Source organism: Barbatula barbatula, assembly GCF_947034865.1.
Source record: "Barbatula barbatula genome assembly, chromosome: 8".
Taxonomy (NCBI): Eukaryota; Metazoa; Chordata; class Actinopteri; order Cypriniformes; family Nemacheilidae; genus Barbatula; species Barbatula barbatula.
The window spans coordinates 5538817-5564191 of NC_136771.1; the positions used below are offsets into that span (position 1 = coordinate 5538817).

The window sequence follows — 25375 nt, forward strand, 5'->3', positions numbered from 1 at the left end:
TGACTTGCTTAAGTTTTTCCATAGTCTTTATTAAGTTTGGTACTTTTTGGAACAGTTGGATCAAGTTCTGAAAAAAATAACATAAAAGGTCATTTTGAGAAACATGCCGACCTTCGGTTGAGCTGCAGAAAGAAACAGAGCATCCCCGTTCAGTGAGGCCGAGCTCAGGACTTCCACCACACAAGTTTGAGGGCGAGAGAGGCGAGGCAGAGGGCGAGCCGGGGCTGGCTGGGTCACGAGTATCACCCAAGAAAGTAGAACCTTAAAAGAAACAACATGAAAACTGATTTGTTTAAATACTGTTAAATAATTTCTGATAGTGGGCATAATTGATAAAGTCTTAAGTTTACAAATATTTTAAGTACTGATTTTAATAGCCCAATTTAGACCCTGAACAGAATGTGTCCCATTAGTTTGTGTGGCATGATGGAAGAGTGGAATGGCAAAAGATTGCACAATTTAAAGTCAGTAAAACTTCACGTGAATGATATTGGGCAGTTGGATCCACTAATCCCATCACATCGCTCTGGCTCCAAGAGTCTAGAATGGATTAACAGATCATGCAACCTCACATTTTCACTTTCCTCTGTTTAGCATTTAATATTTTTTGTACACTACATTTCTTTTTTGCTCCTTTAAAGTACAATCTTCAATAAGTCAAGCAATTTCATTCATCTTTACTGTACAACAGTATTTCATTGTTGTTAAAAACTTGAAGTAGCAAAAAAATTTTACTGTACAGCATAATGTCCAATTTGTACTTTTCAAAACAATGAAAATGAATGGTGACCAGAACTGTCATGCAAAGTTTTCAGTGAATACCCTGAAATATCTGTTTAGTGCATTTGACTTTAAAATGGATCGTATGAGGTTTGACTTTAAACGTCATTGTATACTGCAAATGTACAACTTGAATCTTTTAAAATGCATTTAGTTCTTTTTTTGGTCCCCTTTCACTTTCGTTGTTTGCAAAACAGCAGCATGAACTTTCCTGGCATTTACTGAAGAAGGTCAATCATATAGAACTGGAATGACATGACGGCGAGTAAATGATGACTGAATGTTTTGGTGAACTGTCTCTTTAAGAGAAAGCAGATACTGAATTAAAGTGAACTGACCTCATTTCTGGTATGCTGGATCCTATGATATACGAGTGTACAGTATATGTGAGGGAGATAGAGAATTGGCTGAACCGAAGCTAAGCTGACCTCAAACCCCTGAATGCGGAATCCTCTGAGGTTAGTCCATGCGAGTCTGTGTACCGTGCAAATGCCCTGAACCAAATCTATCTGTGGCAATATTAGATCTCTGATAATATTCCCCAAAGCTCCATCTAATGGATGTGGTTTAAGTCTGTGTATGTTCTTTCCACACACAACATGATCCTCTTTTAACATGGAGACAGGGTTGGGTGGAGTCCACAGAGTGTGATCCTCTTTGAGTTTAACATGCCATTCCACCTTCCCATCATGCCACACGGAGACACATCATAAATCCCCTCGTCCAGGCCACAGCAGCTGGCCCTGGATCACACGGGCCAGGCCTATTCCAGAGCATCTCAACTAGAATAACAGAGACGCTAGAACAGCCGCGGAGGGAGAAACTTCAAAACAACACATTAGAGACTCTGTTTTCTCTAAAGCCCTTTGTCATTCTGAAAATGAGCACTATGTGTCAACATGGCACACAGTCATGTCTATAGTCAACAAAATGCAACCAACAGAACATCTATAACCACAACATTAAACAAATATATTTGAAGTTTAAATATATTTAAATATATGTGTAAGATTTAGGATGCGAATGGGTCTCAAGAGTTTTTGTATTTTTAGCTCATTTGTGTATTTTAGCACAGCTGTTTTGCAGCATTCAGGAACAGTACAAACCCTTTCTATAATGAATTATACAACTTTCTAAGACTTCGATCTTCAGTTTTTAATACTTTTCCTTATATGTGTATCCTCAGTCACATCTTGCATCTTTAATTTAATTTTAGTTTGACTTTAGGGCAGTTAAATCTATCCAGGGGTGAATGGCTTTGATTTAATTTGAGCTAAGCTGCATACAACAGAAGCAACTCTCTCTTAAATTTCTCCTTGTTTTCAATCTTACGTTTGCACTTGCGGCCACATACGTCTTAGGAAGCAAACTATGATGTTGTATTTGGTTTATTATGTCCTGTGGAAAAAGATGGAGAAATGTCTTATCGTATCACTTCATCAGTGAGCTGTGTGACTGCAAACGTAAACATTTGCACGGGCTGTTTATTACTTACTGTTTGGATCTGGTTCAGTTCAAATAAAACACATTTCATAAGAAGAGAAATCATCACTGTGTCTCATATCGGTCGCATCGCCTTCAGAAAGGCAGAATATATATTTAGCAGTAATTGTTTTCAACAGGAAAGCAAGGATGACATGTCAGGGCCTGCTGACGTTCGCTTTTGATTTGTTATTGTGCTCTGGACGAGCGTGATTTTTCTTGTATCTGCGCATTATGGTGCTGTTAAAGACCGGATCAGATTTGTCCTCCGCATCTGCCACAGCGATGCATTGTGAGCTCTAAATGTGACCTCATTGGGGAAAAAGCAGGTGATGACTTATCAAAACGATGCAATGACGAATAAACTGTACTGGGGCCAAGAAGGTAAACTAAACAAACCCATTTATATTTATTAAATAAACCACACGAGATTAGGCGATTTACTATGATTTTTTTGTGCAGTTCTTCAGTGAAGTATGGTTAAATGCTGCTGCATCTGAAAGCCAGAGGGCGCTCACGTGCAGAAACTCCAAATAAGCGCCGCAGAAGAAGTACAACACCACCAGTAGTTCCAGAAAATGTTTACGAGATCACTGCCTTCTCGTGTATTTTCATGTTTATAAAGTATATTTTCAATAATGATGTTTGACAGGTGTTGCTTTTTCAAAGGCACGCTATAAGCGACTCAATATCATAATCGCACCAGACGTGCAGATTTATGTAATATTTAGTTAAAAAATTAGATTAATCATGCAGCTCTGATATATATATATATATATATATACGTTAAAAAAAACTTATTTACGTAAATAATATATCTTTCTAAATATTTTATACATATTTTATAAATTCCTCTTCCGGTAATGATACGAATATGTAATACATTTTACGTCATGTGACAACAAGCTTGCTCACAACCACTATAAGGGATAGTTCAACCAAAAATGAGAATTCTGTTATCACTTACTCACCCTGCTTTTCTCCCTTGTATGCCTTTCTTTTTTTGCAGAACAAAAAATACACTTTGAAGAACGTTGGTAACCAAACAACAGGCCCCATTGACTTTCACCGTATGGACACAAAACCACTGAGACATTTCTCAAAATATTTTCCACAGAAGAAAGAGTCATATACAGGTTTTCAACAACATGAGGGTGAATAAATGCTAACCGAATTTAATGACACAATACCTATTTTGGCAACGATGTGTCTTCTATGCAAATTGTTGAACAGAAAAACGAACACATCAAGCTTCATTTACTTAGCACTGCATTTAATTTAACAAGCATTTCATCTTATGTTCCAGCTGATTTTCATTTCATCAGCAGAGACGTTTTAAACATCTGAATCTGGACAGAACAAAAACATCAAACCGCAATGGAGAAATGGAGAGAAACTAGCGAGAGACGCGTTCTCAACTGAATGCTCTCAAATTAAGTGTGAATCGCCCACTCGGCTCTCCACTTTCTCGTTTCCTTTTCCTCGCCGCATGCTAATGAGACGGGTAAGCGCTAGGAACATGCGAGGAGGTCTTTGTATCATGGACATCTTGGAAAGTGCAAACAGAGCTAGCGGAGGTCACAGACCTCCCACACACTCCTGTAATACCTTCCTGTTTTTAGTTGTGTATGTGTTAGTGTGCACGTTCTTTGTCTAGTTTTACTTTATTGTGTCAGTCGCAGGTGTGTGGGTGAGACCGACAAAGCCGTCCAGTGTTTTGAAAGGTCAATCAAGTGCGTCCTTTATATTACTCTATGAAATTGAGGACATTATTTGTCTTCTGAATAATTCTGCACAACAAAAAATATTTTTAAATAAAAAAAGTTTTTGCATAAATAATGTAGGAAAACAATAATTCCATGCTTACCCAGAATCCTCAGCTGTGTGACAGCACCGTGCAGTCCGAAGAACATCCAAAGTGGTCGTGAGTTGTCAACACACACCTGCATTCCCACATTGGTGCCGTTATGACTCAGAATCACTTCCCCTTCCTGTGTAACCAGGAAGCCCAGTATATCGCCGCTCTGCATAGCGGTGGGCACCCTGCACACAGCCCAGAACTCCTTGCGGTCAACCAGTGCTTCTGGATTGTAAGGTAGATCGCTAGGGCGGAGCACCGCCGGATCGCACGACGTCACACCATACGACAACGATCCGGATCGCGCAGGACTGGACTTAATGACTTTGATGAATATGGTTTCACCGATTTTGAGCGGCCGGTCGGTGAAGACCAGCGTGCGTTCCTCACGGCCATGTTCGGATCGTGCCACGGTCTGTTCGTTTAGGGTCTTTATGTGGGCACCTCGGAGCTGGTGGAAACGTAAGTCACATTCCAGGGTGTGAGGAAGCAGCGTTGACTGCTGGGAATTCATGGAGTTTTGAGGAATGGGGCATGCGACGGGAGCAGGTAGGAGGCGGAGCCTCGTGTCTACTTGCTGCGAGTTAAGATCGCACAAGCTGACGGACAGACGGGAGGTGTTCGCTTCGCGACGTAAAGAGGCGGAGCCGCGTACTGTGGTGAAGGACCGCGGGCGGAGAAAGTCTGGAGGGACGATTTCACTGTCTGTGGGGTAGAGACAGAATGCATGGTTAGGAGTTAAGATTGAAATAATAGAGTAATTGTGTCAAAAACTTTGATTGTCATATATCACACAAATGAACCGAAACAACTAAATAGTCTTTATTCATGTTTCTACACCCAAATTTGAGCAAGGGAAGCAATTTGTAACACTCCCTGATAGCAAAGGTGCGTCTGTTAGATATCTGCTAAAGATCTGACAGGAGACTTCTCAGAGACGTATTACAGATGAGCATACAATCAAAAATACGTCTTGCAGAAGTAAATGCAGACATCAAACAGACGTCTCCCAGATGAATGTGTGCTATCAGGACCGTTTTTATGTACTTGTTAATAACTTCTACTCTATTTTTAATGGTTTTTACTACAGAGTAAAGAATAGATATTTCCAAATTGGCCACCAGTGCCTTTTGACATTCATTTACTATTTATTCCTCAACAGCGGCCAGGAATAGAACTTTATAGTAATGTAATAGTAGCCTTGCATTAAGAAGAGCGATCTCAACATATGCACAACGCTTTTCCAGGGTGCCTAAAATAGCTAAAAAAAGTATTAAAACGCTGCGCTAGCAAAATGTTGTGCGTAAACCAAATGTAACCCCATTCCTAGTAGCCTAAAATAGGTATTACATTCATTTAAATGGAGGCTAGCTATCTTATCATAGCACAGCACTCAAACAAGCTGAATACTGTGGTTCCTTTGTAACTGATAGCCCTACTGGAGTGTGACCTGTATTTAGACCTCATCTGTGCAGTCAAAGACATTCAGACTCTGGACGATATTAGCATTTAAAGGCAACCTGTCATGCTAATCGACTTATTAATATTAGCCTTCTATTTTGAAGGCCTGTTCACACCAATAACGCTAACTATAAAGTTTAACAAATCTTTTAAATTTAACAGAATAGCAAAGCTATAACTATAGACCACTTCACAGATGTAAACACGGGTCCAGAAGCCCTTTTGTCTTCATTTCTATCTGTATCTTACACTTTTAATTAAATCTTATAGATTTGGTTATAAATGTTGTGTTGGTTGTGTTTTATTCAAACTGCCGCGTAGTGTTAAAAACTGAAACGGGAAGTTATTTTAGACCAGCGTTGGATCAGCATTGTTTATGTTCGCCGAAGTGGTCTATGGCGATAAAGAGAAACAATATTCTTTATGTAAACTAGTTGACATTCATCTTTTATAAAAATAATAAAATAGTCCGTCACACATAAAAACAAAGGCTAGAAGGTAAAAAAACGATTAAGGTCAGCAGGTGTAATAAAGGAAGGAGATAAAAGGAAAGTGAGGCACTTTACCTCCTCTCTCTCTTTTACCGCCACCTGTCTTCCTCGTCCTGTTTTTATCTACCAGCAGTGACCCATAGAGGCCGCTGATTAGCGCTCGTCACAGATAAACCTTTTCAGACGTGGTTACAGCTGTAAGTGTGGCTCATAGACCACAGTTAAGGACACAGATCAGGAACGTAAACTTCTAGATCTATAAGGACGTAAACTATTTCCTGTATTTCAACCAGTCATAGGTGTGGTGCATGGCGACACAAACTAACATGTACCCTGAATGCGAATATATAAATATATTTTTTCCATAAGACTGTCATGAGACTGTGTGCCTACGTTGCTGATACACAGAGATAACAGGCCAAGGAATGTTCCTTTAATAATACCAGTCTAATGTGCAAACATAACGCATAAATATATGTGTCATGCTATGTCGCTCTATCGTACTGTAAAATAAATTGTGGTTTGGATTTGATAGGGTGCAGGATGTACAAGATGTTGGGTGCTACAAGAGGCATAAATTACAACGTCTTCCTCGCTCCTGTTTGTGTGTGGTCTTGTTTTTGCAAGTTCCTTCGGGCTAGAGGGTTTGGCAATGCTTTTCAACCGTTGTTGTGCTCATCTACTGTCGATTAAAATCTTTTGTTTTTCTTGGGATCCAGTCTTCCAGTCCCAACATTGAGGGCCACTGTTACAACATCTATATCATCTGGCTACCATCACAGATTTATATCTGCTTTCAGCTCATGTTTATGATCACAATGCTGGTTTGTAATTGTTTGTCTTTGTGATACTCATTTTCTATAGACCAATTTCTGTAGAGACTAAGATTTGGCTTATTTTGTCATAGCATATTATATCTCTTTTTTTTCAATTCCAGTCTTTCATCTGAGGCTTTTTAAGACGTATTCTTAAGAAATGTGTGGCCTTGGCCTTGGCCTTGGCCTGGTTCGTATGAATGATTACTTTTGGTTCCTTGAGTCTGTACACATAAGTATTCAATCGATACATGCACATGTTGACATTTGTAATGATGCTTTTGAATGAGTAGACAGCATTCTATCATAGAAACTTGCTGTTCCTTATTAATCCTTAATGAAATTTTTGCTTCAACGTGTCTTGAAAAGAAGTGCGGTAGTCATTGCTAAAGAGTGAAGTGTTATACACTGCTAAAAAGTAACATTTTCTTAAATAAATTTTTCCCCATTTTAGTATTTTGATGGCACATTTAAAAAAGAATACAGTAAGATTTGTACACAGTTGAATATACCCATCGTGATTGGGCAGAGAACCCATGGATGACATCACCACTAGGGGTCCAACTGGAGCGTGTCTTATAAATCAGGCTTATTACTGTAGAGCCAGACGGCAAATAGGATTAATCCAGGCCTCTCCGTTTAATGCGAGTGACACAAGCCTAGAATCCAGTTTAAATTCGAGTAAGGGTGAAATACATCTGCCAACATAAAACAACATGAGATGGAGAAAAATTGTTGGTTTCATAATATTCGATTATATTATAGACTGTATGATAATACATATGTCATATAATATCCAATCACAGTCTGTAAACTCTCTGTATTTTGTCTACAACACATAACACATCGGTTGTGCCAAACAGACACAATTAAATTTCAACTGTCTGTCGGTTTCTGACTCCATTTTTTTAGAGTATATGTTTATTTATCTTATTATATACATAGATTGCCCATACATTTAATATACCTGGATTAAGTCTGCTCCATACGGTAACAAATCCTTTAATAGAAAACATCAGAATGCCATGAATGTTTTTTACAATCCATTCAGGCAAGCAGACGAGACAGACTGATAATCAAAGTTAGTTTGTCTTTAGTTTTATAAATATTTTGAATTAATTCTTCATATGAAATATATTTAAAATAAATTCATTCATTAATAAATTAAATGTTTGATATATTATATTTTAGTACATTTTTTGTCATTTTATAATTTATTTGTTATGTGGCCCAAACTTAACTTCCGGTAGACCTAAAAAAAAATCTATAACTGTTGAGTAGTTTTAATTTAATTGAATACAATTAATATACAATAAAATATTAATATAAATGAACAATAAATAATTGTTATATTATAACCAAACACAGACCGGAAGTTAACTTCTGGCCAGCGTGTGCGTCCGATCAAAACTGCCTGTATAGGTTTAAATTCATTTTTACAGCAGTTTTAGTTTTTGTGTTGTTTTTTGTTGGTCTGAAGTGCGTCATAACTAAAGTGACTTTTAATTCTAATATTTTAATTAACATACAGTAAATGTTTTAATAGCATTAGTTTTAGTAAACTATAATAACCTTGCTGATAATTGAAAGACGTTTGTTGGGTCATTCAGCAATACAGAGATGAAAATCAGTTTAGAGTAGAAAGCAGGAGACGAGGAAAAAGTGAGGGAGGGGTACGGGAGGGTTCGTGCCAAGATGTGTGTGACCAACGGCAGCTGCTGCCCTTCTAATTACCCCTGCACCTGCTCAGCTGCCAATCGCCATTTTCCCTTTGTCTTATTGGCCCCTTTCAAACGAGCTCCAGAAAACCTGTGACGCGATTGGCTGAGGCAAGACCGTAATCTCTTAAAAAATACGAGACTCTAATAAAAAAGACAGTTTTGATGGTTTCAGATAGGATCTGAATCCAAGCTCACGCATTACTGACAGGACGCAGCTGCAGAGACAAAAAACTCGTTTTTGTATCCTTTTTTGTCTAAGGTGCTTTCTTGGTCTTGCACCAGTGCCCAGCACCTGTTAGGCTAAACACAAAAGCCAGTGGAAAATAAGCAGATGAGGTTTCTGATAAACAAAAGCTGCTCTTGGTTTAGTCAGAAAGAGTCCAGGAACGAAATGGCCAAAAATGGAAGTGCGCTTTCTTTGCTATGATTTGCGCGGTTAAGCTGTGAGGCGCTGGATGCGGTTGTTCTGGATGAGATTGTTCTTTATTCATCTTTTTATGCTGATCAGTTTGTTCTCTTTCTCCATCTGCTCACTTTGTTAATAAGTGCACAACTTTTTTAGAGAATGCTCTTATAGTTGAATACATTTTAGTGAGTTCTCAGTTGTGTTTCATGCACATCTTAACTTTTTCTCAGATGTTTCTCATAAACTTTCAAAGCATGGCATGATGGTTTGGTCTTGGACGAATTTGACTTCTTGGATGATAATTCTGATGTCGTTTGCATTTTCAAATCAAACAGGACATTGTGTGTCTGAGTAGCAGTAGGGGGCGACAGTAGAGATTTTGGCATTTTGGCACCATGCCACGCTTAGCTGTCGGCTCTTTGTTAAAAATAATGGCCACACAGTCAACACGTGGACAACTGACAAATGTTCTCTGGGTCACGAAAGCTTCTTCCTTGAGGTCATTTTTCACCTTCTCTCTCTCAAACACACACGCACACGTCCAGATTCGCTCCAGAGACGCTAAGGCCTTCCCTTATGGCTCGTATCCAAATTGTAGTCAGGGCGACCGTAGTTTTTTTACTCATGACACATATTTAGTCAACAAAAATCTAAACTGGCACTATGTTATTTCTGGTCTTATGAACCTCATCTGTGCATGCTAGTTTAAAGAAAAAAGATTGGTCCGTATCATAATCTTTCATCAACGAGTAATAACTTGCTCTTCAATTGAAGAAACCTAAATCTCTTTTCAACCACACGTGATATTGTATTATGAAGTCTTCCATATTGTTTTCGTAAATTTCAATAGCCACAACCAATTCGGCCCTCACTAAAATTGGATTATATCAGAGGCACACTGAAATTTTCCACCTCGTACCCGGGAAATGTGAGACGCTCTGTGATGTTTCACCGCCGGCCCTAAATACGTGGATGTTTATCTAGCAGTCTATAAACTGATGTTTGCCCCTAACTCCTTTAAAGAGGCCATGAAGTGCTCTGCCTATATATAAGACAGCCACACCTTATCTCTTTCCATGTTTGGATGTCCCGAATCCTTGGAATGACGGGAAATGAAGGAAAAGGAGAGTTCTAAGTTTGGAGAAAGGATACAAGGACACTTAACGGCAGGAAAAGGACGGTGTTCTGTTTTGCGACGGGTCACGCTACATTTTCCCGCCACCTTGAGCCGCTCTTCCCTGAACTTCCTGTTGGTGTGATCTCTTGAAAAAAGATTCAGACCGCCTGACAAGCACTTCTTCGCAAGATTATGTTCGTCCTCGTCCTTACAAAGATGAAGAAAAATTAAACGCTGTCAAATAGCCAAATGGCATAGCATCTGTGTTTTTTTCACCCCAAAGCAGTCGGTCAGCTAAACAAATACAATTACTACAGCTAACAGCCATTACTGTGTGTACACAGAAACAAGTGTAGTCTCACTAGTCTGACCGAATCATAAAATCGTGTGAAATAAATCATGATAATTTCAACACAGGATTAGTAGCATAGCAACGTTGCTGCTAATAACCCAGAATGCATGATGAGGGTTGTAAGGTTATTGATAAAGGAACGTGAAATTATTATAATGCATTTAACAGTACAATGTCGCTGTTTTTGACACAACCTCAAGTACAACATTGGTGCAGTTAGTTCAGATACTCTTAGGGGCTGTTAAAACACTTGCAAAAATCTGGTATGGAGTAAAAGATGTGTTATTATATTTAATTAAACACCTGAAAAATGATCAATAAGCTGCACTTTCTATTCATGTCTTATTATTGGTTGATATTTTAACTTATTTTTGACACTATAACACAGAACTTTGCTTATGTTTTTGACCTGTTTTTGTACTGCATTTCCTCAGCCTGATACTATCGTCTACGTCTACCATAATAAAAGCTTCATCAATTACCGCCACATTAAAATGTACTCCGGCACAAGCCCAATTTCAGTTCATAATTTCAGTGCCTGAAGCCGTTTAATTTTTTATCCGGTGGCGACATTTATTTTTTATTAAAAGTTTTCAAAAAATATTAAGGGCCAACATGTTATTTGATTTTGATGAAAAGAAATGTATTAATAGTTTTAGTAAACTACGATGAACCCAAAGTGACATCGCCAACTTTGAACAACTTTGTTGTGTGTTTGTAAATGTAAAACATTTCAGTTTTTACTATATTTCACTATATTTTAAACGTATAGTTATATAAGTTAAATTAGTCGCTATGCACTAGCAACTTCGAACAGGGGCCTTGTGTAGGGTGTTTACATTTTCTAGACTGCATTTGACATTTTATTAGTGGGAATACAACGCATGTGAAATGTACAATCAGTCTGTTACTCAACACTCAAACTTCAATTCAGTTACTAAATGCCTCATCCTGGTGGTGTCAGAGTCATCTTTATCTTCTTATCTGAGATGTGAGCCAGCAGGCTATATATCCAAATCTTAAACAAATATTGCTTCTGTGGGTGGGAGGTTAGCTGTGCATCCACCACAATATAAATTACACAGTGACATCGACACATTTGTTTTGTGGAACTGAACACACTGCCATACTGACCAGCCCTAATGGCTTCTGTACCATTGTATTTCTTCTTTCACAACCCACCGACATAAACTTTATCTGACAGCAATAGACGGTTTTTGGCCTTGCTATCCACTTTTCTGACATGTGGTACAAGAGATAAAAGGGTCTGTGCTGCAGCTTCATCCATCAGGGCTTCAAGCTTCATGTGTCATTTATTATGTCACTGTACATACTGTACTAGACATATTCCACAATCGATCAGCGAGATAAACCATAAGAGATGGATTATAGGGAAGTTCATGTGCAACTTGCCAGCCAAAATAGAGAAATAGTATGAATTTGTAAATGAAACTCTAAGGGATGTAACTGTGATAGATGTCATGAAAAGCAACCATACCACTACATAAAAAAACTCTAAACTTTAAAACCGCAATTTAAACTTTCCAAGACTGAAAAGATATTTAGAATAGGCGGCATAAATCCTGAGCCTGTTTCAACAAGTTAATACCCAAAAAGATTAATCTTTCCGATAACAACTTCTGCATTTAGCCTGGCTAGCGAGCACGTTTCGTAAAAGAGTAGCTGACGGCCGGTGTATTTATTAAACAACATTCCACCCTCAACGCATTTGCAAACGCCTCTGGGGACGACTTCATTTCACTACTGCTTTATTTTTGCACCCTGAAAAGCACACCAGCGGGTTCAAGGTCCGGCTAGACACTTCATCACATGAGTACAGATGGACTGTCAGGTTTTTCAGGTGCAGGGAAAAAAATAGCGTTTCGATGTTACTGAAGGAAAAGGGAAGTCTGAATGACAAGAATTGCCTTTAAGGAAGTGATGAGTATTTAGACCCAGAAGTCAAATTTATTGCTCGTGGCTATATTTTTATTAGTCAGTAACTGCCGTGGGCTATGTTTGTTCTTCCTTTACGAAACAAAAATATGTGAAAACTACTAGTGCAGTAAAACTGGTAAATACAATGCAATATATATTAAATGTTAATATTCCATGTATTGGAATCAAGTGCTTATGTTTTTTAATATATGAAAAGCGGCAATTTCTTTTGAATTATTTAATATATTATATGAAAATGAAAATAATAACTGAAATAATTGTTAAATAATTGTTTTACAAATAGCAAAATGAACTAAAAACCATCTTAATGCTGTATTTAAGTGCACAAAAAAATAACTCTCCAAACTGCATATGACATTTATACATCACCGCATGAAATGAGAGTTTCACTGGCCAGAATAAAAGGTTTCACAAAGGATATTATGTTAAAGTAGTCAGGTTTGAAGTTAAACAGATGACAGAAAATATCAATGTATTTGAACTAAGTCTTAGAACGTGTATATATACTGTAGGCCTACGTATATAATTTAACTCTCTGATTTTATGGAATTTATTATATGACTTTAATAAGGTCCCTGCGGTAAAACTTGTCCTGATATATATACATGGCAACTGTAATACCCTGTAATAGTGTACAGTATGTCAAATGTTAGTAATCCATTTTCATACACACACCGGCACCGTGAGACGTGTTAATGTGTACACTGTACGTGTGTGTTTTAAGCTCACAGATGCAAGAGAAAGTTTCATCATGTATTTATCCAAATGCAGTTTCCCAAGATAAGCTAAAATAACCAGCAAGAATTTATGGCATAATTTATGGGCAAGCTATTAAGGTGGACAGGTACCTCAAATCATCAGTATCCACAGTGAAAGCCGCGTCGTAAGAGTGGGCGTGTGTGCTTTTGTTATTGTGTAAGACGTGTTAATGTGTACACTGTACGTGTGTGTTTTAAGCTCACAGATGCATGAGAACGTTTCATCATGTATTTAGGCCCGAGGCGCTCAAAACGCAGTTTCCCAAGATAAGCAAAGCTAAAATTACCAGCAAGAATTTATGGCATTTGTGCAAATGAGTCACGAAGCGTTCAAATACATCTTTAAGCCTCGTTCGGTAAATTATTCATAAATGTTTTTTTCTGGTCTAATCAAGACAAACTTTCCTTAGTTTGTAATTCATCGTTCGTCCATAATGTTATTACGTCAATGTTATAGGTGTACATTTCTCAGGGTATTAAAACAAGAAAAATGCAGGACGATACTGAATCCACTTTAAATTGACTAGATAAAACATATAGATAAAATGACAAGAGAGTGAGTAAATGATGATATCATTTTGGGTGAACTTTCACTTTAAGTTCATCGTTTTAGTGAAAGTTCATCCATAAATGAAAATTCTGTCATTATTTACTCAGCCTCTTGGAATTTCCAACCTGTGTGACTTTGTTTCTTGTGCAGAACACAAAAGAAGGTATTTTGAAGAAAGTTGGTAACCGAACAGCCTCAAAACTAATGCAAGTCAATTTTCAAAATAGCTTCTTTCGTGTTCTGCAGAAGAAAAAAGGTTATACAGATTTGAAATCGAAAAAGGGTGAGTAAATGATGACAGAATTTGTATTTTTGGGTGAACAGGACATTCAAGAGCATGACATTTCTTGTTTTTTAATCTCCTTATTTGTTATTATTGTTGTATAACATGCTACATTAATGTTAACTTACATTAATAAAAACTACTGTCAATGTTGTAGTTCTTACAACAGCCTAAAAACCAGAATATCTTTCTGTAACCAGTAGCCCACATGGCCTAGTTGACACCACATCAAAATGAAAAGTCATTTTAGAGTTATTACATTATGATGAAAGATTTCAAGAACAGACACACTGATGACATGTGCACAAAAATACTTTTCAGCCTTGACTTGGTTCACCATTACCGATATGCTTTTCCTTTAGCCATCATGTACATCAAGTGAGAGGAACAGAAGACTTAAAGAGACAGTTCACCCCAACATTAAAATTCTGTCATTATTTATTCACCCTCATGTCATTCAAACTCTGTACTGTATATGACTCTTGCTTCTGTGAAAGACAAAATAAGGTATTTTGAGAAATGTGCTTTTGTGTCCATACAGTGGAAATCAATGAGGACTTATAGTGTTCGGTTACCGACATTCTTCAAAATATCTTCTTTTGTTTTCTACACAAGAAAGAAAGTCAAACAGTTTTGGAATGACATGAAGGTGAGAAAACCATTACATCACTCTCATTTTTGAGAGATCTGTCTCTCCAAGAGTCAACGTTGGATGGAACTCCATGGCACGCCCAGCTTGCACTTACAGAGAAAATATTGCGTAAGCAGTGACCGAACCGCCGTAAAGTAAAATGAGTGGACGCACACACTTACGCATACACGTGCATTCTTTGATTTCTCTGTGACGCTACACCATCGAAGAACACAGGTTCAGCGGTGCATGTCAACGCCGGCCCTTGTGAAGCCGAGGCACAGATAAAGTTACTCGCGTACGCACGAGTAGCGAAACGCATCCCACACGGCAGACAGATAGCGGCCTGGGAGGCTACCCTCAATTGCCACAGAGCTCAATTAGGATAAATGGAGCTATCTCTGGTGTGTGTGACCTGCTTCTATAATTAACATGATGACAGCATTACAGGCTGCTTCATGTATGCGTGAGACGCGAATGCCTCGACTATCCAACGCCTCTCACACCCCAATCACGAACACGGACATGCATCGGTACATCAAAGGTGTATGGTATGCCTTTATGTATAAGCTGTATCATTCACAGAGTATATTTAGAGCGGGAGCTATTCTGGATCATGCACTTCATAAATGTTTTCTTGACAACTTTAAAGCTGAAACAAAACTGAGCAAAATCTGTAATTTAACAAGTGCATATAAATCTGTGTTCTCTATCCTTTACCCAAGTCACGATAGTAAGATGATAATTCTTCATTATCTAAGCTGTTGGGTATGATTTCACAAAAAATGTTGAGTATTACGTAATGTTGAGTTCTGAACAGAGATGGCGATAGAGAGGAAAAAGCGATGGATTGCCAATGCAGTGTCAAAGGAATTCGTTACAACTTTACGAGATGGCGAATTTGTATGAATTTTTATGTTTTAGTAAGATTTGCTCTCGCGCAGGTGAAGGTCAGGTCTAGGGGTGGGGCTAGGAGAGGTCATTCGGTATTGCTTTTTTATAATAATCGTTCGTTTTTGTTCGATTCGCATCGTACAAATTTATACGAATTGTCTACCTCGTAAAATATTTATCAAATGCAACTTTTAGATTTACCACATTGGTTACAATACGTTTTAAATCTTGTTATCTTTTTCCTCGATAAACAGGTTGTGTCCTACAAAGAATGCAAATTAAACTTCAATAAAGTCAGTTAAACCCCTTGTAGTGCAAATGGTATAATTTTCCGGACTCACCCAGTAGTTGTACTCCTCGTGTCAGACCATACACGTCGATGAGAGCCCACAGCGGCTCTGTCGTCCTGACGCCACTGAAGAACAGCATGGGACTAGAGTCATTGATGCGATAAAACACTCTCCCCTTCTTATCCACCCAGAAGGAAATGAGGTTTCCTTCATTTGCAAACTCTTCCGGCAGGGCCTTGGCCCAGAAGCCGCTCTGAGATACCAGGTCGGGGCAGGCGTATTTGGGCAGGCTGTCGGGGTTGATTCGAGACGGGTCTTTAGAAGTGAATCCCAGGCGGAGAGCTCCACTCCAACAGGACTGTTTTTTAGTGATCTAGAGAGGAATAAAGACACCATTCAATGATCCTCATAGTCTTTCTAAAATACACATGAAACACAGTATATTTTATTATAAACACAGTCTTTTTTGGCATAGCTAGAGTTCAGCGTTTTGAACCCCATGCAAAAGCTACATATTAAAATGAAGCTCTAGATGTTCTCCAAAACGTTTACTCTTATGTCGAAAATTTTATTCTGTCGAGAAAGACTAAGATCAAAACAAAGCGTCCACCTAATAAAATGAACCACGGAACTCAAAACAAGTTTTGGAATGTGACATTTTTAAGCTATTCATACAATTATCTCAACGTTTCAAACCGAGTTATTGTGACCGTGGGGGCAGGGGGCAAGTTTTGTGATGGTCGTAAATGGCTGAACATAAGGAACGATTCAGGGGTTGCATGAGGTAGTTGTGTAGTGTGTTTGGAGTAGAGGAGCTCTGTTTTATTTGACTTACAGTAACAACTGCCTAGACTCCAGGAATGAGAACTACAAACATGTCAGGAACACGGTGAGTTATGTCGGAGCGTCCATGCGCTCCTGAGAATATCAAGATATGGAGAAACTGGACTAGTGAGTGAATGAGTACACACACGGATGTCTGTTTGGTTGTGTAACTGGTTAGGCCAGGTTGTGTGGCACAGTCTGGGTTGGAGTGTTTATTTTGCTTTTGTTATTGCATTAACATGCTGGCCTGGTAATGTTTAAACATGCCTTTGTAACTTCATTTTTGCTACAATTTAAATACCTTTTAAGTTTACAGTAGATGTTTTATTCTTGCCCTTGATTTCCAATCTTAAAATATACAGTAACAAAAATGAAAATCATGGTAAATATCAGTGTTATTATTGTGCTTTAATCGATAATAAACATAAAAATGTATGAAAAATATTTCTAATAATTGTCAAGAATAATACCTAATTTAAGAAACTTTAATGCAGAATGAGACAAACTAATAAACACATTGAATGCCAAAATGCCTATATACTGTAAAGCCATCTAAAGAAACCATTGCATACAAAAAGATCAACTAATTTTTTTGTTACGCCAAATGGCCTCTTTGCAGATCCTCGGAAGTGTCCGTATCCGCCCACGTATGTCTTCCCCCCCATAAAACATGTTAGCGGTTCACACTTCCTCAGACTTTTCCAAAATATCCAGACTGCGGCAATATCATCCATGCTATTTTTCCTCACCTTTAAGCGGACCTGCTCATACAAAGCTATTGGTCGATTGCTGAACGTGATGGCGTTGCAGAAGCTGGCCTGGCGTTTGACGCTCTTCTGTGCCAGATCCATGACGATCTGAGAGCCTTTGGCGTTGGGGTGGAACAGAAGGGGGCTCACGGATACACCTCCGCATGGATGCAGGTTCAGACAGCGCTTGGGTTTGTGGTGACACCTGTGAATGGTGGAGGGGAACGGTCCTCCGAAAGAGTCTGAAAGACAGATTATTGGAAGTTTATTGTTTAGCTTATGAACAAACTATTGTGGTGTAATTATACCAATAATTTACAAAACATGAAGCCATCACTGTGTTTGTTTTCTCTCAGAAGTACTCGTGTTTAAACTCCAGGCTCAATATGACTAAAGCCTGGACTTTACTTTCAAATCAATGAAGCGCATAAAACAGCATCAGGCTTTCATTGTCTGACCCAGTTTCACACTAGGTTTGCTGTACCACATTTTCCCTGGACAAAGTGATTTGTATCTATTGTCAACATATCTGATTCACTTTACCGCACCCGTTTCGGTCTTATAACAAAGCCAATGAGAGGCGGCAACAAAATAATAAACGGACACTTCGATGGGATGTAAGCGTGAATCAAATAGTTTTACTTGATTATACACCGACAAAACACGTTTCCACCCTTAAGCACCTTCAAATTACAAAAAGTTATACCAGAAAATGCAGTCGCGGTAAAACTGAGCCACAACCACGATTAAGCAGAAAGTGGAAGTACACAATTAAGTAAAGGTAAATAGGTGAAGTTAGTTATATAATACGGTATAGTTTTGATTTGCTCCAAATCACAGAAAATACTGGAGCATCCAAGAGTAAACTATATTGTAACTTCATGAGTTTCTAAGTATTTTCGTCTTTTTTACCAAAACAAATCTAAAATCTATAAATCAAGATACATTTACTTGAAAGGAAATCTGCCAATGGGATGAAAAATAAACCTTATGCTTGTTTTAAGATAATGTCAATATTAAATGTTTCTATTTGTAATATACTTAATTCAAATTTTTCCTTCTAGATTTTTTTGGCCATTTTTGCTTGTTTTAAGCGTAAACATAATTTTCATATTTTCTTTCAGAAAACAAAATATAGTTTTCTATTTTTTCTACTTTTAAGCATATCATGAAAAAAGTGCTGGTCAAATCAAGATTGCTACGCTGTAAAACATTTATTTGTTGTTTCTTGTTGGTTCAACTTAAAAAAAAAGTTACCTGGTTGACTTAATTTGGATGCAAACTTGTGATGACTTTTTTTTTTATATATAAAAATATGTATATATATATATATATATGTATTATATATATTTCATTTAATTTACTAACAGGTGACTTTTTTTCTATGTTGAACCAACATTTTTTACAGTGTAGTAATTTAGTTTGCATTCATCTTCAACTACAGTATGAAACTTTTTAATATGGTAAGTAATGCAAATACTCCAGAACCACTACATACATTTATATAGATGCAATAGAGACACCAGCAGAAGGTTCCAGGTTTTTAACTACTGCTGTCCTACCGACTATCTCTAAAGATTCATGTCCGGCATTCACTTAGTCTGCAATGTGCTCCTTTAACCGGATAACACACCATCACAGCTCCGTAATGGGCCAGACACAGTTGGAAGAGTTTTCACCCACACCAATCAGCTTGGCTACTGTGGCTCCCTTGTTGTAAACTGATAGTGGCTAGTGACATGTTTCCTGAGCAATGCAGATAACAGCCACGCCGGTCTTAAGAAGAGACGCGTCGTATGAATAAAGACGAGCCATCTTTTCTATATCTGGCAGGCCTTGTGCAAAACCATCTTACAACAAAACGTTGTATTGTAAACGCATTAATAAACCGCAGATGTCTCATCAGTATTGTACATTATGTCTGGCTGTGTGTGCGTGTGGGCCGGCCTGTTAGCAGACGGTCATTGTGCATCATCGTTTCTGTCTGAGCTCTCTGAAATGAATAAATTACCAAACAAGAGCAACAGCTGTCAGACAGAAAATGGAGGTTAAGTCTCAGCTCAGGTTTCTTAGCAACGGTGCCACGGAGAAAAGCTTCCCTTTAATGCCGATCTGAGTTCTGTGTTTTTGCTTTCTCATAGATCTGTCCGGGTAAAGATCAGTAAAGCATCTTGTAAATGTTAAATTAAATAAAACCATAATAAATTAAGATGAAGACTGCTTTGTAAGGGTTTGTTGCAGAATGTATTTTACACACATCATGAGTTGGCACGTTTATATAATCTATGGATTTGGTCTGTAGTCCTAACTCAAATCTAAACTTTGATATAAATCTACGATCTCGTAGTGCTTGGAAAGGCAAGGATTGCTATTACAGAACCCCCTAGCAACCAGCTACAGCACCCAGAACGCCATAGCAACCACCTGGCAACCATTCACAAAACGAAGCATCATGACTGAGTCTCACATGAGCAAGCACCTTACTTTACTTTTAGAAAATCTAGTAATGAAACCCAAACGTTAATGTGGAGTGATTGTGAGGTAGTGTAAGCATCTCTGTACAGTTCTTCATAGTTGACGTTGTCATCCTAAACTTCATTATGTGAGAGGCATAAAACACATACAGTGTCATAGAGCACAGAACATGCAGAAACACAAAAACATCATAGGTAATGGAAGTCGGTGACGCGATGCTTCTCCTGACACACCACGGATTCTGCTCTGGGCAACATAATACAGATGCATCATAATGCTGCCATTTCTATGGTAACCACACTCTTTTGTAAAATAACCATTGGGCGTAAGAAGTCTGTTACATAAATAAGGATATTTAATTTACTTTACAAAAGAAAATTGACTGGTGTACATCTTGAGACAAATTAATCACACTGACATATTTTAAGATATGTCAGTGCAAGTCGATCAAGACACCTCTAACAATGAAATGAATCTGGGATTAGTCTTAAACCCTGTCTGGGAAACCGCCCCATTGTGTAATAAAATGACAGACCAAACATTATAGTACCTAAACTGTCAAGTGCTACAGACTTTAATTGAAGAGGAGTGGAGAAATGACTTAAAAGGTGCAGTATTCATACAGTAGTACTGTACATTATAAATTACTTTATTTAACCCGTCTGTCTCCTGGTGCCAGTCAGGTCGTATTTATAATCGCTGTGTGGATTAAGCTGCAAGTGTATCTGTAACCCCATTACAGTCTCATTACCATGAGCACCTGTTCAGGGCTGGAGGTCAAACAATGTCACTTTTTGTGTAAACATGCTGCCAAACGTCACGTTCAATGCTCGTCCAGCGGAGCATCCCAAAGGCATGTTTTCCAAATATACAAATTGATCCAAACTGGTTTTCGAAAAACTACTTGACATTATTTTATTGTACACATCGTAAGAAGGCTATATTTTCGTAATTTCCTGTTTTGCATGTGAACACAAAGAGGACTGTAAGAGCCTTAGGCTCAACTGTGAATATGTAAATAATACAGAAAGCCAGTTCAGGTAATATGCAAATCTGGGCCTGTATTATGAAAGCATCTATGAAACTGTCACGGTGTGTGGACAGAACCCAAACGCAGGCAGCAGAGTTAAATAACAAACACTTTATTTAAACAAAAGACCCTCGATGGGGAGAACATGAACTAAAACAAGACAAAAGTGTAAACTAAAACTTCCCACATGGGGAACAAAACAAACAAAGTCCTTTGAATAGTAAATCAACAAAATCCACAAACTTAGAACAGGAACAAACACGATAATCCATAGACAGGAATAATCCAACAAGGTGACGTGAGGAGGTACGATGATGACAAAATGACAATGAACCGACAAGGGACAGAGGGAAAACTGGGGCTTAATAAAGGGAAAACACTAACAAGGACTGATGACACAGGGAGAGTGGCCACAGGTGACAAGGATGAAACACTAAGGGAAAGCTAACAGGAGGATTGCACGAGGCAGGTGAGGGGACTGAAACACTAAGGGAAGGATGGATCAGGGCTGGAGACAAGACTAACACTAACGGACTGCAAACAGGGAAACAAGGGGGCGGGGCTAAAGGACGTGACACCGGAGAGAGAGCATGGCTTCTCAAACCAAAACAATGCTCTTTCTCCACACAAAACACATGGGACTGACATGATCCTGCCACAAGACTCGAAAACCAAGACAAGGAGAGGCAGGATCATGACAGAGCGCCCGCCTTAAAGAACTCCTCCAGGAGTTCTTCAAGATCACACTAAACATGACAAGACTGACAGACAGGAGGACAGACACCACAAACACAGAACAGAACACACTAGGGGCAGGGCTGACATGACTAGAAAGGGATTGGGGTTGGACAATAAAATAAACATCAATGGGAAGGGGGGAGGCGGAATAGGTGGGAAAAACTTGGGAACATAACTGGGTGGGGACTTAGGAGGGACAGGACCCTGCTTCCTAGAGCTGGGCGGAGGGGTGGGGTAGGAAGGTCTGGGCATGGAAGGGATACCTCTCTTGGAGTGGGAGGAACTAGAAGGGGTAGGGCATGACAGGACGGCCGTAGTAGGGAACGGCTGGGGCAAGGCTGACTGGTTTGTAGGTTGGAGGGCCGGCTGGGCAGGACTTGACGCCGGCTGGAAGGCCGGCAGGGCAGGACTTGACGCCGGCTGGAAGGCCGGCAGGGCAGGACTTGACGCCGGCTGGAAGGCCGGCAGGGCAGAACTTGACACTGGACTGGGTGCTGACGGGACCACCGGACTGGACGGGACCACCGGACTGGACGGGACCACCGGACTGGACGGGACCACCGGACTGGACGGGACCACCGGACTGGACGGGACCACCGGACTGGACGGGACCACCGGACTGGACGGGACCACCGGACTGGACGGGACCACCGGACTTGACGCCTGGGCAGGGCTGGATACCGGCTGCTGGGCAGGACAGGATGGTGCCACTCTCCTCTGCTTCTTCCTCTTTGACCGGCTCACAGGACGTGTGGCCGGCTGCAGAGTAGCGGTGGGGGACCCCACTATCTCTGTGCTGGATGAGTCGGACGGGGAGTCCCACGACTCCCTCCGTCCACGCCTACCACGGAGGCTAGCTGGTGGTGGAGCAGAGGGTGAGGAGAGGCCCACGGCCCCGATTTGCAGGGTATGGCCCTCAGGAATGGCGGCCAGCGGGGTGGAAAAACTGGGCTGGACTGAGACACTGGGCTCCGGCCGATTCATGGCATACCTGATCAGGTCTGTGAAGCCCAGCGGTCTCAGCATCTGCATCTCCCACCCCGCTAGTGGTTGGTTGAGGCCGCCATTGAACAGGACCATCTGTTCCTGCTCACTGTGGACCATCTCCCCTGCTACCTCAAAGAAGCGGTCCGCGAACTCCAATACATCACAGTGCCCCTGGCGTAAACGGAGGAGGCGATGAGCCTGGGTCGCTCGTCTTGCCTCCATCTTGCCTGCTGGGTTCGAAGTTGGTCGGTTCATTCTGTCACGGTGTGTGGACAGAACCCAAACGCAGGCAGCAGAGTTAAATAACAAACACTTTATTTAAACAAAAGACCCTCGATGGGGAGAACATGAACTAAAACAAGACAAAAGTGTAAACTAAAACTTCCCACATGGGGAACAAAACAAACAAAGTCCTTTGAATAGTAAATCAACAAAATCCACAAACTTAGAACAGGAACAAACACGATAATCCATAGACAGGAATAATCCAACAAGGTGACGTGAGGAGGTACGATGATGACAAAATGACAATGAACCGACAAGGGACAGAGGGAAAACTGGGGCTTAATAAAGGGAAAACACTAACAAGGACTGATGACACAGGGAGAGTGGCCACAGGTGACAAGGATGAAACACTAAGGGAAAGCTAACAGGAGGATTGCACGAGGCAGGTGAGGGGACTGAAACACTAAGGGAAGGATGGATCAGGGCTGGAGACAAGACTAACACTAACGGACTGCAAACAGGGAAACAAGGGGGCGGGGCTAAAGGACGTGACACCGGAGAGAGAGCATGGCTTCTCAAACCAAAACAATGCTCTTTCTCCACACAAAACACATGGGACTGACATGATCCTGCCACAAGACTCGAAAACCAAGACAAGGAGAGGCAGGATCATGACAGAAACCTCTCGGAAAGCTCTTAATTTATCTTAAAAACTTTAGCTTAAAGGTGATTCAGGACCGATGTGAGAGCAACTCTGAGCAAATAAAAGACAAAAACTTTGATCTAAGTGAGGCGCCGGGGCTGACACCATGTCTTTTGAAGACTGTGATTGGTTGGTTGGCCAAGAATATAAAAAGAGCGCTTTTAAGTAAAGGGTAAGTTTGAAATTGGACATGTCATTTTTTTCTGTTTTACCATACTCATGCACACACACATTTATTCTTTATTTTTTATTTACCGTGCTGTTAATGTCAACGAATAGTGACACAATACGTTTCTGTAAGGGCTGTAATTGTTTGTGTGATCCCCATATACGGTTGTGACTGGACCAAATCATATTTGCTGCATAGCTGCGTTTATCCAGTTGCTTAATATGTTAATGTGGGTTCTTCTATTTCTGGCACTATGGCATTTCTGCGCTGTCTTGGAGATGTTAGTGTGTCTCTAATAGGATCAGTCACAAACATGAACCCTGCACGATCTAATGTGCTGTGTCTTATTAACTCACCGTCATTCAATTTTAATTTTTAGTGCTTTTACTTTAAGTCGCATTGGCTCAAAGCAGCTGTACAAGAACCAAAACCAAGAAAAACTAAAGTTGAACACAAATACGGAAAAAGAAATCACATAAACCTTAAAACTAATACGGAAATCGCATTTCTTCTCACTTTGTGTGTTTCGTCCATTCTCTCTGCTGCTAAAGAAACTCTTAAGTCTCTTAAAAGTCCATCTCGATACTTCTAAAATGTTGGACCTTAAAAGCTCTTTGTGTTAAAGACGTGTCTCTATAGGTTCCCATGCAGCAGGTTTTTATGTAAAAGTAACACTATTAACAAAATCATACCGAAAAATTTACATTTAATTCTAAAAAGATATTTTTTATTTAGTTGTCAGCACTGGCTTTATATTGAATTGTATTACAAATTTCCTGTTGTTAATATTTGTACTGTATTTACAGGTTGGCCTCTGAATCTCTATGTAAAGTGGTTTAGCATATCAGACGGCAGAATGTAAATAATCTACTCGCAAAACAGTTTTTCTTGAATAAGTAAACAGATTCTATTAACTGACATTAAAAGATTGTCAGTAAACCTGCGGCTGTACAGTATAGGTGCAAAACGGACTCTTTGCTAGTACACATCCAATTCAGACGTGTTTAAATAAAGTAATCACCAGCTGAAATTGGCACTTTAAGAAGCGATTGTACTCGGCAACCACAATGTGCAAATCCATTTGAGGTGAGAGACGCACCATGTGACCACATAACAACCGGCTTGGCACAATATCCGTTTGGTTATTCTAATGAATAACATGCTTCTGTCATTGGTTAAAACAGACAGGATTTAATCGAAAGAGGGTCCAACACCATCCCAAGCACACATCCCCAGGGGTCTGTACAAAAATCTGATTAAGTGTCCTCAAAGACATGACAGACACACTGTCACTTATCAAGCATCAAGATCCCATCGATTCGTACGTATACTCTAAACAATAGCTCACGCCTGAATGCAGACACACAGGGTGTGCACTGGTTTATACTAAACACAACTTTTTAATAATATTGTATATCCTACATTGCACTCGTAGAGCCGATTGTTAAAACATTAGTATTGAAATTGTGAAAATCACACGTGTCTTTACTCCGAATGCTTAGTTTTGTGTCTTCTAGCAGGCTTGTAAAAGATGATGCTCGTGTTGCACATAAAATACTAACAATAGCTTAATGACCCAAGTTTCCATTATAGTTTAACCAAGAATAACGAACACGCATACTCTTG

General features: G+C 39.6%; 1 protein-coding gene across 2 annotated transcripts in view; it reads right to left on the minus strand.

Moving 5' to 3' along the window:
- neurl1aa (neuralized E3 ubiquitin protein ligase 1Aa) overlaps nt 1-25375 on the minus strand; it is a 53539-nt gene that overhangs the window by 4251 nt on the left and 23913 nt on the right. For both annotated transcript variants that reach the window (XM_079461518.1, XM_079461517.1), the window contains exons 2-5: nt 17423-17664; nt 15900-16221; nt 4130-4825; nt 112-261 (exon numbers count right to left, since the gene is read on the minus strand). In XM_079461518.1, the coding sequence (XP_079317644.1) occupies nt 112-261; nt 4130-4825; nt 15900-16221; nt 17423-17664 (1410 nt within the window). The remainder of the gene's footprint in view (nt 1-111; nt 262-4129; nt 4826-15899; nt 16222-17422; nt 17665-25375) is intronic.